This window comes from Grampus griseus, assembly GCF_964374135.1.
Source record: "Grampus griseus genome assembly, chromosome: 20".
Lineage (NCBI taxonomy): Eukaryota > Metazoa > Chordata > Mammalia > Artiodactyla > Delphinidae > Grampus > Grampus griseus.
The window spans coordinates 16,880,576-16,895,380 of NC_139014.1; the positions used below are offsets into that span (position 1 = coordinate 16,880,576).

Below are 14,805 nucleotides of genomic sequence, written 5' to 3' on the forward strand. Positions count from 1 at the left end.
CTGTGAAGAGTAGGAGGTGTGTTGACAGTCTGCCACCATATCTGCCCGTCCTCTCCTCATGGCTCAGGTGGGGTGGGTTTTGTTAGCCAGGCCTTTGTCACCTCATGATGTAAAAATCATCTCTAATATTTTCTTCAAGTACTTTTATAATCTGTCTAGAATTTGTTGTATTTCTTTTTTAGTGTGGTTGAGGTAAGGGATGTAACTTTTTCCCCCTACATGAAGATCTAGTTGTTTTCAAATCTTTCACTGAATAGTTTATTCTTTCTTCCCTGGTCTAATATTTTCTCTTCATCTGGACTCTATTCTGTGATCCAGTTATCTTGTCCTGTACCACCAGTACCAATATCACACTGCTTAATTCTAGTTGCTCTATAACATATTTTATATCTGGTAGGGCAAAGTCCTAATCTTTGATCTTCTTTTTCATACATTTCATAACTATTCTTACATATATTCTCTACCAAGTGTCAGCTGGCTAGGTTTTATTTAAAAATTATTTTAGATATAAATGGATTGCATTGAATTTGTAGGTTAATTTGCGGAGAATTGACCTCTTTACAGCATTCTAGGAGGATGGTATCTCATGCCATGTAAGTACTTCTTCTTCATGTCCTTCTGAGAAGTTTTAATATTTTCATCACATAGGTCTTACAAATTTGTGGTTAAGTTTATTCCTAGGTACTTTATGCATTTTTATGGATATAGTAAATGGGATGTTTCTTCTGTTGTTTCGTTAGTTATTTGTGTTATATGGGAAAGCTATTGAGGCTTATATGTTGATCTCTTGATTTTGTATGGAGCCATCTTCCTCATGTTACTTCCAGTAGAATTTCGGTTGATTCTTTTGGTCTTTTTAGGTCCCTCATTTCATATGCAAATATGTTTGTCTCTTCCTTTCCAATACTTGGTTTTTCTTATCGTACTGATTAAGACCTCCTCCACAATGATCAATAGTAGCAGTGATCATGGGCATCCTACTCTTGTTCTTGACTTTAAAACAAAGCTTAGGTTTCTGCTAGATACTTTTATTTTCTTTTCCTACTTCTAAGAGTTTGTATTAGGAATTATCTGTTGAACGTTATCTAAAACAGTCAATAAAATATAACGCCATGCAAGACCCTAAGTTAGGTACTGTGGAAGAGTCAAAGGATTTTGAAACAGGGTAGAATTCCTTGCCTTAAAAAGTTATCATCTCAGTGGGTAGATAAGATATAAAGTAAAAAGGATTGAATAAGGATTTGGAAATAGTTGTAATGGCTAATCATGATCATGTTTTCTTTCAAAACAGACTTATTCTCACAGAATCGCAAAAGACGAAGATAGAAAAAGCAGCAGAAGGTAAATATTGGTCTTTGAAAGCAGAATTTTTCAACTAGAGGAGAACTTAGAACTCATCTGTTTCCATTTCCTCACCAACAGCCGCAAGAAAGTTTAATTACCCTAATGGTTTACCCTAATTTATGTATCAGCAGAATTAGCTCCCCAGCCCAAGCTGAGTTAGAACAGGACTGGCACAGATTCATCTGCTTTCATTAGCCTTTAAGGAAAGAGGGTGGACGGGGAGGGGTTTTGGTTGTACCTGTTCCTGCTGGCCTGACGCCTGGTTCCTAGGCATCAGGCCAGACCAGACGCCTTCTAGGAGGCTCTGGGGTTGGGAGGGCCACATGGTTGGGGATTTAGGGGCTGGCCTCACTCAAAGCTGACGAAAGGTAGAACATATGAGCCCCTTCTGTAAAGTGGCAAGAAAACTTCCCTTCTCATCCTACTGTTTTTCAGGCCCCTACTCTCTATTCCCTTTATCCCAACCTCATGGAATTTTAACCGGGAGAAACTTTAGACTGTAGTTTGTCTCATCCTTTTAGAATAAGGAACTGGAGAAAGAGAAAGGGAAAATATCTTGTCCCATGGTCATACTGCTAGTGATTATCAAAAAGAAGATGGTCCCTTTCCACTGAGGACTTCTCTACTGATCACACTGTGCTTGGGCTGTGAGCTAGGTTTTATGTCACAATTCAGTAGACACATACTATATGGACAGAAGTAGTTTCTGAAACACACTTATTGTGCACTGATTTTTGATCTATTCTATTTGTATTCAAAAAGAGTATTTTGTGCTTCCCTGCTGGTCATGGCCTTTAAACTGATTCCACTTTACACTGACACCTCAATGCTACCCTGCAGTATGAAAGTCAGAGAGCTATAGATAACTTTGCTTGTTGGGTTCACGTGTTTACTTGGTGTGATTCAACTTATAGGATAGAGCAGCCAGGAAAATAAAAGCACCTTCTCCCCACACCCACACCCCCAGCAAATGCTGCATGTGCGACTAAGTCCGAAGCGGACTGGTGTGAAGCGCATCTAGAGAGTAACGTGTTTCTGCCCAGCGCCGTCGTGCAGTGTTTTCACCGCACGAGGGCACTTGGCCAAGGGCCAGGAAAGGTGAACGGGGCTGAAAATCCTGCCTATACTCCATGCTAAGCCACATGCAGTGGTCTCCCCGGAGACACTGGGGGTCCATTTTGGACGGACACAGAGAACTTCTGGAAGGCCAGCGTGCATGGAATGAATTTCAAGATCCCGGGGCTTTGGTGATTTTGCTCATTGTGATTATGGACTGAGGTACCCGTTTAGTCCTGATAAGACCAGAGATAACACATTGTGCGAGAGATGAAAAATGACGTGTAACACTAACTGTGTGTGTTTTCCTCCGAGGGGCTTTTTTCGATTTCTGCGGCGTAAGAGAAGCTCAGGGGAAAGTGAGAGTCAGGTAAATTTGAGGAGGGTAAAGTACTGTGGCCAGAGAAAGCAGGGGAGATGCAGAATTAATACTTCCCTTTCTGTGTTCTAGGAGGGCGTTTTCGCGACAAGGGGGCCACTTTATGCCACGGACCTGCCGTAGAAAGAGGGTTTCACCGCCCAGGGTCAGAAGGGAAGGGGTAAGGAACCGAAGTAGCACCGACGGATGGGGTCAGAAGGACCAAGACAACTGATGGTGGCAAGACAAATTTTATTATGCTACAGTTGCAGATTATCTAGGCTAGAAAAAGGAGGTTGGTTGCCAGATGGTGGTTTACATCATCTAGGGACCGTCTCGGCTTCAAGGTTAACTTCCCTGGGAGGAAACCCATAAGCCCAGAATCATGCAGAATAACCTGCGTGTGCAGGGGGGAGACAGCTTTGCTCGTCTCAGTTTCCATTCTTTCTGATCCCTGGGCCCTGGTGGTTTATCTCCCGTGGAACGGAACAAGGACGGGAACAATTAGGCACAGTCCCTTCGAGCAGCGGCGGCATGCCTGGCGTGTCCGCAGCTGGCTCTCAAGGCTGAACGTTTCCCACAGGTCCCCCTTTTTTATTTTTTAATTTTTGTTGCAAAATAATTCCATGAAGCTTAGTGCCGAGAGTAGTATATTGTTGCATGAGGATACGAAACAGACATGAGAAGATTATTATCAATAATAAGCAAATTATGGCCAGGGTAATAAATCCTGACAACCCTCCAGTAATCCAAGACTGAGGGTTTAACCACTTTAAATGATCCAGTAAAGTTTGAATTACATCTTCTGGCGAAATGTCAAGATGTGCATTTTGCATATCCTGAATTTCAGCATTTAACTTTTTAAGATCAAGACTAATATTATTATCTGACCAAACACTCAGCAGATGCATTGTTACTTTCTCTCATTCCCAAATAGAGTCATTATACTTATAAGGAGTAACACAAATCCATGTATACTTTGCATGACAAGCTAAACGCATCCTCAATTTTAATGCTGCCATCTGATCTCCTCTCCTTCTTCTTCTTTTTCTGAATCAGCACTGTCAAATTTTCGTGAGAGTTGCAGAGCTTCTTCAACTTCTACACTTGTTGTGAGCTGTGGCGAGCCATCTATTTGCTAGCCATCAACCTCTCCCCTGCAGAATGGCCAAATTTATCAACAGTGAGAAAATTTAAAATAAACAAAGCATGATTTTTAAGGTTATGTGGTGGTGTTCTGTATAATTCCCCCTTTTTTATTTTTTCAATAGTTAGCTTTAAAGATCTATTTGCACGTTCTATAATACCTTGTCCTTGAGGGTTATATGGAATGCCTGTAATATGGGTAATTTGTAATGAACTACAAAATGTTGCAAAAGCAGCACTAGTGTAAGCGGGCCCATTATCTGTTTTAATAATTTTAGGAATATTCATAAATGCAAAACAATGTAATAAACGAGTAATAACATGTTTGGTAGCCTCTCCGGTCTGTGCTGTAGCACAGAGAAAACCAGAATAAGTATCAATAGTGACATGAACAAACTGTAATTTCCAAAAGAGGGGATGTGAGTAACATCCATTTGCCATAAATGACTAGGTAATAATCCACGAGGATTAACACCATAATGTGGAACAGGAAGGTGAGGTAAGCATTGTGGGCATTGCTTAACAATTTGTCGGACGGCTTCACGAGTAAGGGAAAATTGTTTGCATAAGGTGGTAGCTGATTGATGATGTAAAGCATGTGAGTGTTGTGCTGCTTGTAAAGGAGTTTGATCATAACTCACCATAACGCAAGGGCGTCCTGGATATAAACCATGTTTATTTACAGTACGCAAGTAGCGAATGCAATACGTTAGCCATGCTTGATAGCGTGACGAACGGACAGGAGGCGTACGGTAAATTGGGATATGTCCTGCTTTAGGGAAAAGAGATTGAGGAGGAAGAGTAACTTTAACTTTATTTTTGGGAGGAAAATGCACAGGATAAAGATTACGTTTAGATCAAGTTAAAACACCTGCAGTCGCATTAAGTTTAGACAATGGACCAGGCAAGTTAGAATGAGCACGGATAGGTAGAGCTGCGACAGGACCATCGTGGGAACGAGTAAGCTGTTGAAGCAAATGAAAAGAGGATGATAATTCAGGGTCATTAGTATGTCCTACGGTAGCAGTTTCCAAAAGAAGTAATAGATTAATAAGGTATTTACTATCAGAAAACAGATTAAGAGACACAGAAGGAAAATGCTCAAAAGCCATAATAACAGCATGTAGTTCAACACGCTGAGCTGAAGTCAATGGAATTTGTTCAATCAATTTTGTCCCGTCGTCAATGAGTACAATAGCCATTCCTGAGGAGGACCCGCTGGGAAAAACCAAAGGTACATGTGGAATAGGGTGTCGTTGGATTATAGAAGGAAAAATGTAAAGATTATTTTTACTAAATTGAATTATCAGCAGGATAATGACATTCTAGGTTTCCTGGAAATCCTGCAAGAGCAAGTCCCCATTCATTACTATGTTGAAAACGCCAATTTTGCTGACTAACTGAATAAGGGATAATAATTTGAGAAGGTTCTATTCCTATATGTTGTAAGCATGTAGTTCTCCCTTGCATTATTAAATTACTAATAAGTTCATAATAAGGGTTAATAACTTTAGAGGGTGTAGTTTTCATATGAATCCATTCAATAATCCCAACAGTTTGTCATAAAACAGCTGTAGGTACATGAGGTGTTGGACAAACAATTAAAGAAATTGGCAGGTGAGTATGTATTCGAGTTAATTGTACAGAGCTGATAGCTCTATTAACTATTTGTAAAGCTTGAAATCCTTCTGGAGTCATAGAGCGTGAAGAAGAAGGATCTGAGTCACCTTTAAGAATATCTAACAGGACTTCCCTGGTGGCGCAGTGGCTAAGACTCCGTGCCCCCAACGCCGGGGGCCCGGGTTCGATCCCTGGCCAGGGAACTAGATCCCATATGCATGCTGCAACTAACAGTTCACATGCCACAATTAAGGAGCCCACATGCAGCAACTAAGACCTGGCACAACCAAATAAATGAATGAATAAATAAAGAAAGAAAGAATATCTAACAAAGGCTGTAATTGAGCAGTAGTAAGTTTTAAGGAAGGCCTTAGCCAATTAATATCTCCAAGTCGTTTTTGAAAATCATTTAATGTTTTTAAATTATCAACTCGAATTTGCAGTTTTTGAGGCCTAATAGTAGTGGTATCAATATATTTTCGCAAATATAAAACTGGAGATTGTCTTTGAATTTTTTCTGAGGCAATGACCAAGCCAAATGATTGTAAGGATTGTTGTAAAAATTGAAAAGCAGTCTCTAATAAAGAAATATTATCAGTGGCTAAAAGTATATCATCCATATAATGTATGAGATATAACGTTGGAAACCTTTTTCTCACAGGAGTCAAGGCCTGAGCCACACATTTTTGGCATAATGTAGGACTATTTGCCATGCCCTGAGGCAATACTTTCCATTGAAATCTCCTCATGGGTTCCTTAAAATGTAAGGAAGGCAAGCTAAAAGCAAAATGTTTTCTATCTTCAGGAAACAAAGGAATAGTGAAAAGACAATCTTTTAAATCTACAGTTAAAAGATGGTAATTGTGTGGTATGGCTGTTGGAGAGGGTAGGCCTGGTTGAAGAGCTCCCATTATTAGCATAGTTTTATTAACAGCTCTTAGATCCTGTAATAACCTATATTTTCCAGATTTTTTCTTGATAATAAAAATAGGAGTATTCCAAGGACTGTTGGAAGACTCTAAGTGTCCTAACTTTAATTGTTCTATAACTACCTACTCTGCAGCCTCTAATTTGTCCTTAGTGAGGGGCCATTGGTCCACCCATACAGGGTCATCAGTCAGCCAAGTAATTGGATCAGCAGTGAGTGGAGGAGAATCCAAGGCCCCTAAGAAAAACCCAAACCTTGTCTATCATTTTTTATTTTCACATCAATAGGATAGACAGTTCCTTGTTGATTTGTTCCCAGCCCTTTTGTGGGAAGAAATCCTTGATCCAACATCATATCAGAGACTTGAGAATTTGGACTATAAAGCAGTACTCCGATTTCTTTTAATTTATCTCGGCCCCAGAGGTTTAAAGGCAGCCCAGGCAAAACATAAGGCTGGAAGTATCCTGAATGGCCCTCACTATTTTGCCATAATAATAACTGACTACTTTGCACAGGAGAAGAACTTTGTCCTATTCCTTGAAGTTCTGTAATAGTAGGACTAACGGGCCAATGTTTAGGCCAGTGCATCTGCATCATAACAGAGACATCAGCTCCAGTGTCTAACAAACCTGAAAAAACCTTTTCATTAATGGTTAATTTCATTTCTGGACGTTCTTTCCCTATCTTCTGAATCCAGTAGGCAGCATTAGATGATCCAAAAGCCTTTGTTCCTCTCTTTTGATGTTGTAAAATTTGTCCACGAGGTACAAAGGGCAAAAGTAGCAATTACGCAATTTTATCATCAGGAGAAATAGTTATTACATTTTTAATAGTTTGTGCCATGATTTTTATTTCTCTTTCGTAGTCAGAATCTATGACTCCTGGCATAATAGTTAAACCCTTCATGGTGACACTACTTTTTCCCAATAATAGTCCCATCAAACCCTTGGGTAAAGGTCCACAGATGCCCGTAGAGAGGGCCTGAGGACCCATTTCAGGAGGTAATACATATCGGGCGGAGGTACTGAGCTCCAGTCCTGCGCTTCCTGGTGTTGCTCTGGAGAGCGAGGATATTGTATGTTTTTGTTTTTGGTTAATGTCTGATTGATAATTTGAGGAGGATACACAAACATTGCCCCTGTTGTTTGTTGGGGCCGGGGAAGGCCCCGGGAGGAGTTTCCCGACAGTGGTATCCCATCCTTGTGGGCCAGTGAGCGACAGTCTCGTGCCCAATGTTTTCCCCTATTGCATCTAGGGCATAAACCAGGGATTTTTCGACCATCTGGAGGTTTTTGAGTAGGGAAGGAAGGACTAGGGTTAGGATTAAAAGATCTACATTCTCTAGCAAAATGACCTGCCTTTCCTCATTTAAAACAAGTCTTTGTTTTCTTTTGATTGCTTCTAAATCCCACTTTAGTTAATGCTGCAGCCATAGCAGCACCCTGTATATAAGCAGGTCCAATGTCTGCACAAAGGCGAATATGGTCCTCCAATGTTCCCCGTTTTCTCCAAGGTCGAATCGCAGCCTGACACGCATTATTAGCGTTTTCAAAAGCAAGTTGCTTAACTACAACTGTACCAGTGGGTCCGTCCACAATGAGTCTCCCCACCGCCTGTAACAGTCCATCTACAAAATCAGCATATGGTTCATCAGGTCCGTGTCTAATTGTTGAAAGATCCTCAGTTGTGTGTGTAGAAGGTCATTTCCTTCAGGCTTGTAATGCCAAATGATTTATTTGAGGATAAGCAACAAAGGGAGAAGTTAATTGATCTTGTAAATAAATATATTTTCCTTCCCCAACCAGCATATGATAATCAACTGGAATATTATGGGCAGCATTCTTTTCTGCTTGTTCAGCAGCCCGTTCATAAAAATCAGACTTCCATATCAAATAATCGCTACCATTTAAACAAGCTCGTGCAATAGACTTCCAGTCAGCGGGGGAAAGAGCTTCTCCTGCAATAGTGTCAACTGTAACAGTAGTAAAAGGAGCAGTGGGCCCATATCGAGCACAGGCAGATTTTCAATCTTTCAAAACTTTAAAAGGAAGAGCCCGATGCTCCCTAATAGCCTGTTGAGGATTATTAGGATCAGGTCTTTCTATGACGGGACAACAGAAAATAGGATCTTCTCCTCGCTTTATTGCTCCTTGTACAGCGCGCTGCAAGGGACTGAGCGTTTTCACAGATGCAGATTTTTGAGGAAGACAGTTCTTATTAACCTGCAGCTTTTTCGCTGACTTACCTATCACAGCCATTAGAAAATCATCCTCAAGGTATTTTTCTCTTTCGTGTTTAAAAGCCTCATCTGTTAAATCGAAATGTTCCTCTTCATCTGATATGTCAAAATTAATAAGTTCCCTAGATTTAGGAAGTGGTGGTGTAGAAGCCATTAAGGCAGTTTTATCTCCTGAAGAAGGCTTTGGCTCTTCTGACTTTACATTCAAATCACCACTATCATGAGCAGAATTTAAACATTCTTTTATCAGATTCCACAAACTAAATGTAACAACAGGAGTATGAGTAGGCCCTTGAGACTCATAATAATTTTTTAAATCTTCTTCAACTTTCTGCCAGATTTCTATAACAACAGAGCCACCATCAGGAAACCAGGGAGATACATCATGGATATGCTGCAAAACTTCAGTCAACTGTGAGGTAGAAACCTTACTACCCCGAGCTTTAAGCATCGAAAGTAAAACCTGAGCAAATAATTCACGCTCCTTTGAGCACTTTTGTCCCATCTTCTTTTACTTCTGACTGTTGCCTTACGCCTCTATTAGTTTCACTTTTACTCGTGGCCACACATACTTTGCATAAGGATTCTCTTACCTGCACTTTCTTTTAATTGCCTTCACGCTTCAGGTCCCCGTTCAGGCGCCGCTGGACCAGCCGGAGAAAGAGGGTTTCACCGCCCAGGGTCAGAAGGGAAGGGGTAAGGAACCGAAGTAGCACCGACGGATGGGGTCAGAAGGACCAAGACAACTGATGGTGGCAAGACAAATTTTATTATGCTACAGTGGCAGATTATCTAGGCTAGAAAAAGGAGGTTGGTTGCCAGATGGTGGTTTACATCATCTAGGGACCGTCTCGGCTTCAAGGTTAACTTCCCTGGGAGGAAACCCATAAGCCCAGAATCATGCAGAATAACCTGCGTGTGCAGGGGGGAGACAGCTTTGCTCGTCTCAGTTTCCATTCTTTCTGATCCCTGGGCCCTGGTGGTTTATCTCCCGTGGAACGGAACAAGGACGGGAACAATTAGGCACAGTCCCTTCGAGCAGCGGCGGCATGCCTGGCATGTCCGCAGCTGGCTCTCAAGGCTGAACGTTTCCCACAACTTTGGCTTAGGGTTATGTATAGGCCTCTCAACGCCACACGCAAGGAAAACATGGCACAAAAGCTACAGGACAGGGAGTCTTCTGATGAGGATGAGATATTCTATAAGGATGCAACGTAAATGATAGGGTACAATTTAAAATTCTCATCTAAAATGAGGAAATAATGAAACTATAATTGTTCCTTTCAAAAGTAAAAGCCTTGGCATTAGTCTTCTTACCCCAGGGAAGTCATCAAAGCCCCAGCAGAGAAGCTTCTGGCTGCCTATTGGATTGATGCAGAGGCGGGTGAGGAAAGTGAGACAGCACATGAGACTGCCACAGAGTGAGCCCTGTTCTGCCTCAAGCCACCTGCAAATGTTATTTTCTAATATTGGCTTCTCAGCATTGCTTGTAAAATACTTATTTTTCTCATATTAAAATATATAAATTCATAACCAAGTCTAACCATGTGGTAAGGAATTAAAATGTAAATAGTTGAATATTTATATACCAATAACAAGGGCCTGCAAGAAGAAGCAGGGCTGAAACTAGAATCCCTCATGTAGCCAGTACTTCCACAAGAGGAAATGTGGGCAAAGGAGGATGAGTAGAAGGATGAAGAGGGGCTTCCCTCCCTTGCTTCCCCAGCATCATCCGTCCCTGGGAACTGGAAAACATACCATCCGCAAGGGGCATAGATCATTCAATCAAATGACAATTTATTCTGGCGCCCTCTCTCTCCTGGTTCATCAAGTACCAGTTATTTACAACATGCTCGACCTCCTGCCCATAGAGGATCATCTACTTCTGGCCCGTCACGTACGGTCATTGGGGTTGCGAGAATACTTGCATCACTGGGCCTCCCTCCACTGTGGAGCCAAGGCCTGACTTTTCTCCCAAGTTCTCAAACTCATGACAAATGTGTACCCTGTCTTGGTAGGGGCTTCTCCACCATTTCAAGCTGGTGGAAATTCCCATTGGGTTGTTTTTTTTCTTTAAAAAAAGATCCCAACCCTTGGATAACTAGCAGGGAGGTGCCAGAAAGACAGGGTAAAGAAGAACGTGCGAGAGCAGCCATTGCCAAAGATGGCCCTCCTCAGGCCCTGGCCTCTCCTGACCCCGCTGCGGGTCAGCTGTGTGCCGCTCGGCTCCCTCCAGCTCAGCCCAGCACCAAACCTAGCCACCTCCTGCCTCAGCCAGCACAGGCCCCGGGCTGCATGATTCCAAGTGATTCTATAATGACAGTGCCACCTGCAGAAGGTGCAAAGGCTCTTCCACTCCTGCCAAGAAAGTCATTAATCACATTTATTAAGTCATTAATCACATTTATTAAGTCAGTGAGAGTTAAATACGGTAATGAGTAAAAGAAATTCTGGATGAACAAGATATGATAATGTACCTAAATGACCATAGATACTGCTGGTGGTTTAGTAATGTGAGGTGAAGAACGGTGCAAGCCATGGGGTGATAGCACACGGTCCCCAGAGGATCAGTGGGCCTGGGAGACAGCCCAGAAGGTTCTGCCGGTTGGGTGGGGTTCCAAGCAAAGTGAACGGCCCATCGGTTCTTCTGATTTATTAGTTTGCTGATGCTGCATGAGAGACATCTGTTCTCTCAGTGCCTGCCCAAGTCACCTCCCAAAGTTTCTTACTGAGAATGAAATACAAGTGTTTTTCTCTAGGCGGTGACTTTAGTGAGGCAACAAGTATTTATTGTGTTTAAGGCGCATGACTCATACTAGTAACAATAGGAAGCAGCAGCAGCTAACATTTCCCACTTGCTTGCTTGGTGCCAAGCCCTGGGTTAGGCATCTTATGGTCTAATTTAGGCCAACAGTCCGTGGAAGCATATCTTGTTATCCTCGTTTGACAGATAGGAAACAGGGTTTAAAGAATGTAGGTAACCTGCTCAAGGGCCCAAGGCCCCGCGTCCAAAAGTGTGAGTTAAGGTTGGAGCCCAGAACTGTTAGACTCCAACAGGGATGCAGAGAAGTATAAGCTGTGTTTGCCACCAAAGAGTTGATAACAACGGTAATAGTGAGGAGAAGGAGGCAGCTGCTGTGTATTGAGCACCTGCTATGGGCCAGGTACAGTACTAGGCACTTTGGTTACACTATTAGGTCACAAGAGCGGAAGGTCCCCCTGCCCGCTCAAACTCTGTAATGAGTGGGGGTCTGATTTCAATAAGAGAGGTGGTCACAAAGACAGGGAGCTGACGAGAAGCCAGGGGTAGAGATCCTTGTACTGCTGGGCTTCCCAAAGTGTGGGCCAGCATTCCAGGTAGCTCCAGGTTCCTATTTTGGGAGATTTCCATTATTTCAAAGTTGGTACATAAATGAGGCTTAGATAATATTTTGGGTATCTTACTACCTCAGATTTGCACAATTTTTTATTAGTCTCAAATGCTACCCTACCATATTTCTAAATTAAAATTCCCAAGAGTAAGATTCTGCTTTGCCCAGCTTGACCTGGATTGGGCAGTGTTTTTGCCAGAGCCAGAGACTTCACGTGGCCAGCCTGTGAGTGAGCTGTCTCTCCTTGGATCAGGGACTCATCCCTGGCTGTGGCCCAGAAGCAGGAGGGGTGCCCAGGGTCAGGTGGTACAAAACATGGCCGCCTGGGGCTGCCTCTGTCACCATCTTATGATGGACAAACTAGCTCAGAGCCCAACTCCTTGCTGAGACCTGAGAGATAGAAGGGGAGAGGGAGATACAAAGCCAACAGCTACTAAATGAATGAAAATTCTGATTCCAATGAAATCTGTCAGAGAAATGAGCCACTTTTTAAAAGATAATGAAATGACACAATATATGATTAGGGCAAAAGTGATACAGAGAAGAAAATTGTAGGTTCAGAGGAAGGAAGGTTAGGAAACTAGGGAGGGTCCATGAAAAAGGTAGAAGTTGATCTGGGCCTGGATTATATGCCAGACACTGTGCCTGGTGCTGGGGAAAGAGATGATCAGGACAAAGTCCCTGCTCTTGCAGGGCCCTAAGACTGAGAGGAGGCACAGAACCTGAAGACATATTATACATAGAAGACAGTGTGTTGACATGACAATGGCAGTGTACCAAGAAGTGGTTCAGCTCTTGGTTGGCTGGAAAGGAGTCAATGTGAGGGATGGCTTAGAGGAGGGGAAGAAGAAGAAAGCCAAAGAGAAGTTTCTTGGGAGGACGAGATGAAGGAAAGGCATTCTAGACGGAGGACAGTACAGAGGCAAGAGCCATGAAACCTTGGGTGGGCTTGAAGCCTGTGCAGTCTGGTGTTCCCAAGCATGAAGCACAAGGAGGAAAGGGCAGCAGGTGAGGCTGAGCAGGCGAGCAGAGAACCGATCCCAAAGGGCCTGGTCAAGGCACATGGCCTCGAGCGAACAGAGCACAAACTACAACGTTTTAAACAGAGAAAAGACATGACCAAGCTTGAGTTTTACAAAGAGTACTTTGATGGTGGCCTAAAAGTGGAGAGGCTGAGAGGTCAACTTGGGTGTTTAGACCAAGTAGGAACTGGGAGAAAATGGGGCACCAGACCAGAAGTTTTGTTGCAACTGAAGAGCATGTACAGTGGATACACATGAGTGAGAACTGAAAGGACAAGAGCTTATGTTCAGAGAATGAAAGATGGTACTTTTAAGATTTTTTATGACAAGTTCCAGATGGTGATAAAGTCCAAATGTAACCTGGGAATGGAGATCAGTGAGGTGATGGGAATCCAGGAGGTGATGAGAAATAATTCAGATAGTCCTGGACACTCATTCCTTTCCCCTTTCAGTAGCTCAGCAAAAAGCTAGCTCAGCAGGTACCAGCGAGCTCAATGGAAAAAATAGGCTCCCCCTCCTACTGCGACCATTTCTGTCACCAAGCAGTTGCCACTGTTAGTAGTATAGACGTTCCCTGCCTCACCATCCCTGTAACTGTGACGCAGTCCAGGCTGGTTCCTCATTTACGGACACTCTACAGTTCATGGGACACACAATGCAGCTGAATCTGGTCTAATTCCCTTCTCTGAAAGCGTGGGGGATTGAGTGCACTCTGTTATTGTTCTGCTTATAAGTTCCCCCCGAACAATAAAACCCTAATGTGTATTTTCACAGTAGGGATTTGAAGAATTTCGTGCCCAGGAAAATCTGTGGGTTGTTGGCATGGCAAGTATTGTGGTAGAGGAAAAGTCTTGGAGCCCAGGACCGAAGTCCCCAACGGTTACGAGGGCATCATTCATTAATATGCCAGTTCAATATATTGAGGGTCTCAAGTCTGTCTGGTTCAAACCCTGAATCAGACAGTGTATTGATTATCTGGTGGTATGTAACACATCACTCCAAAGTAGTGGCTGAAAACAACAATCAACATTTATTGCTCACAATTTCTGAGTCAAGCCTTTAGGAATATCTTGGGCAGTTCCGGCTCTGGGTCTCTCGTGAGGTCCTCAAGATGTCGGCCAGGGCTGCAGTCATCTGACGGCTAAACTGAGGCTGCAGGGTCCACTTCCAAGATGGCTCACTCCCTTACCTGGCTGCCAGGGTGGTGCTGGTTGTTAGAGGGAGGCCTCATTTCCTCCCTGCATGAGCCTGTGTGTCCACCTGCTACTTGATTGAATATCCTCACTACATGATGGCTGGCTTCCTCCAGAGGGAGCTGTCCAAGAGAGAGACAGAGGTTATTCCTCTTATGGCCTGGCCTCAGGAGGCACATAGCACCACTTCTGCCACATAGCGTGGTTAGAAGTCAGTCACTCGTTCCAGCTCACATTCAAGAGGAGGGGATTTAGACTCCACCTTTTGAGGAAAGAAGAGTCAAAGAATCTGCGGATATATTTTAAAACTACCATAGACAAGAAAATAGAAGGCACTCTAGATACTTCAAGCAAAAAAAAAAAAAAAAAAAAAAAAGCCAGAAAGGGAGAAAGATTATATCCAAACAGTTGGTGCTTATCATTGAGGGGGCTAATGGTGGTGAAAGTTGGGGATGGGGGCATTGTAGCACTAGCCTTCAGGTTACTCCACCACAGCTGCTTTCCATAGACTCAAAACTGCTGCTGCCA

At 42.9% G+C, this 14,805-nt stretch overlaps 1 protein-coding gene across 1 annotated transcript in view; it reads left to right on the forward strand.

Moving 5' to 3' along the window:
- Nucleotides 1-3,947, forward strand: part of LOC309838581 (leucine-rich repeat-containing protein 37A2-like) — a 28,276-nt gene extending 24,329 nt beyond the window's left edge. Inside the window, exons 8-11 of the mRNA XM_082679760.1 lie at nt 1,292-1,341; nt 2,716-2,770; nt 2,852-2,939; nt 3,818-3,947. Of these exons, the coding sequence (XP_082535886.1) occupies nt 1,292-1,341; nt 2,716-2,770; nt 2,852-2,902 (156 nt within the window). The 3' untranslated portion in view covers nt 2,903-2,939; nt 3,818-3,947. The remainder of the gene's footprint in view (nt 1-1,291; nt 1,342-2,715; nt 2,771-2,851; nt 2,940-3,817) is intronic.
- The last annotated feature ends 10,858 nt before the right edge of the window (nt 3,948-14,805 follow it).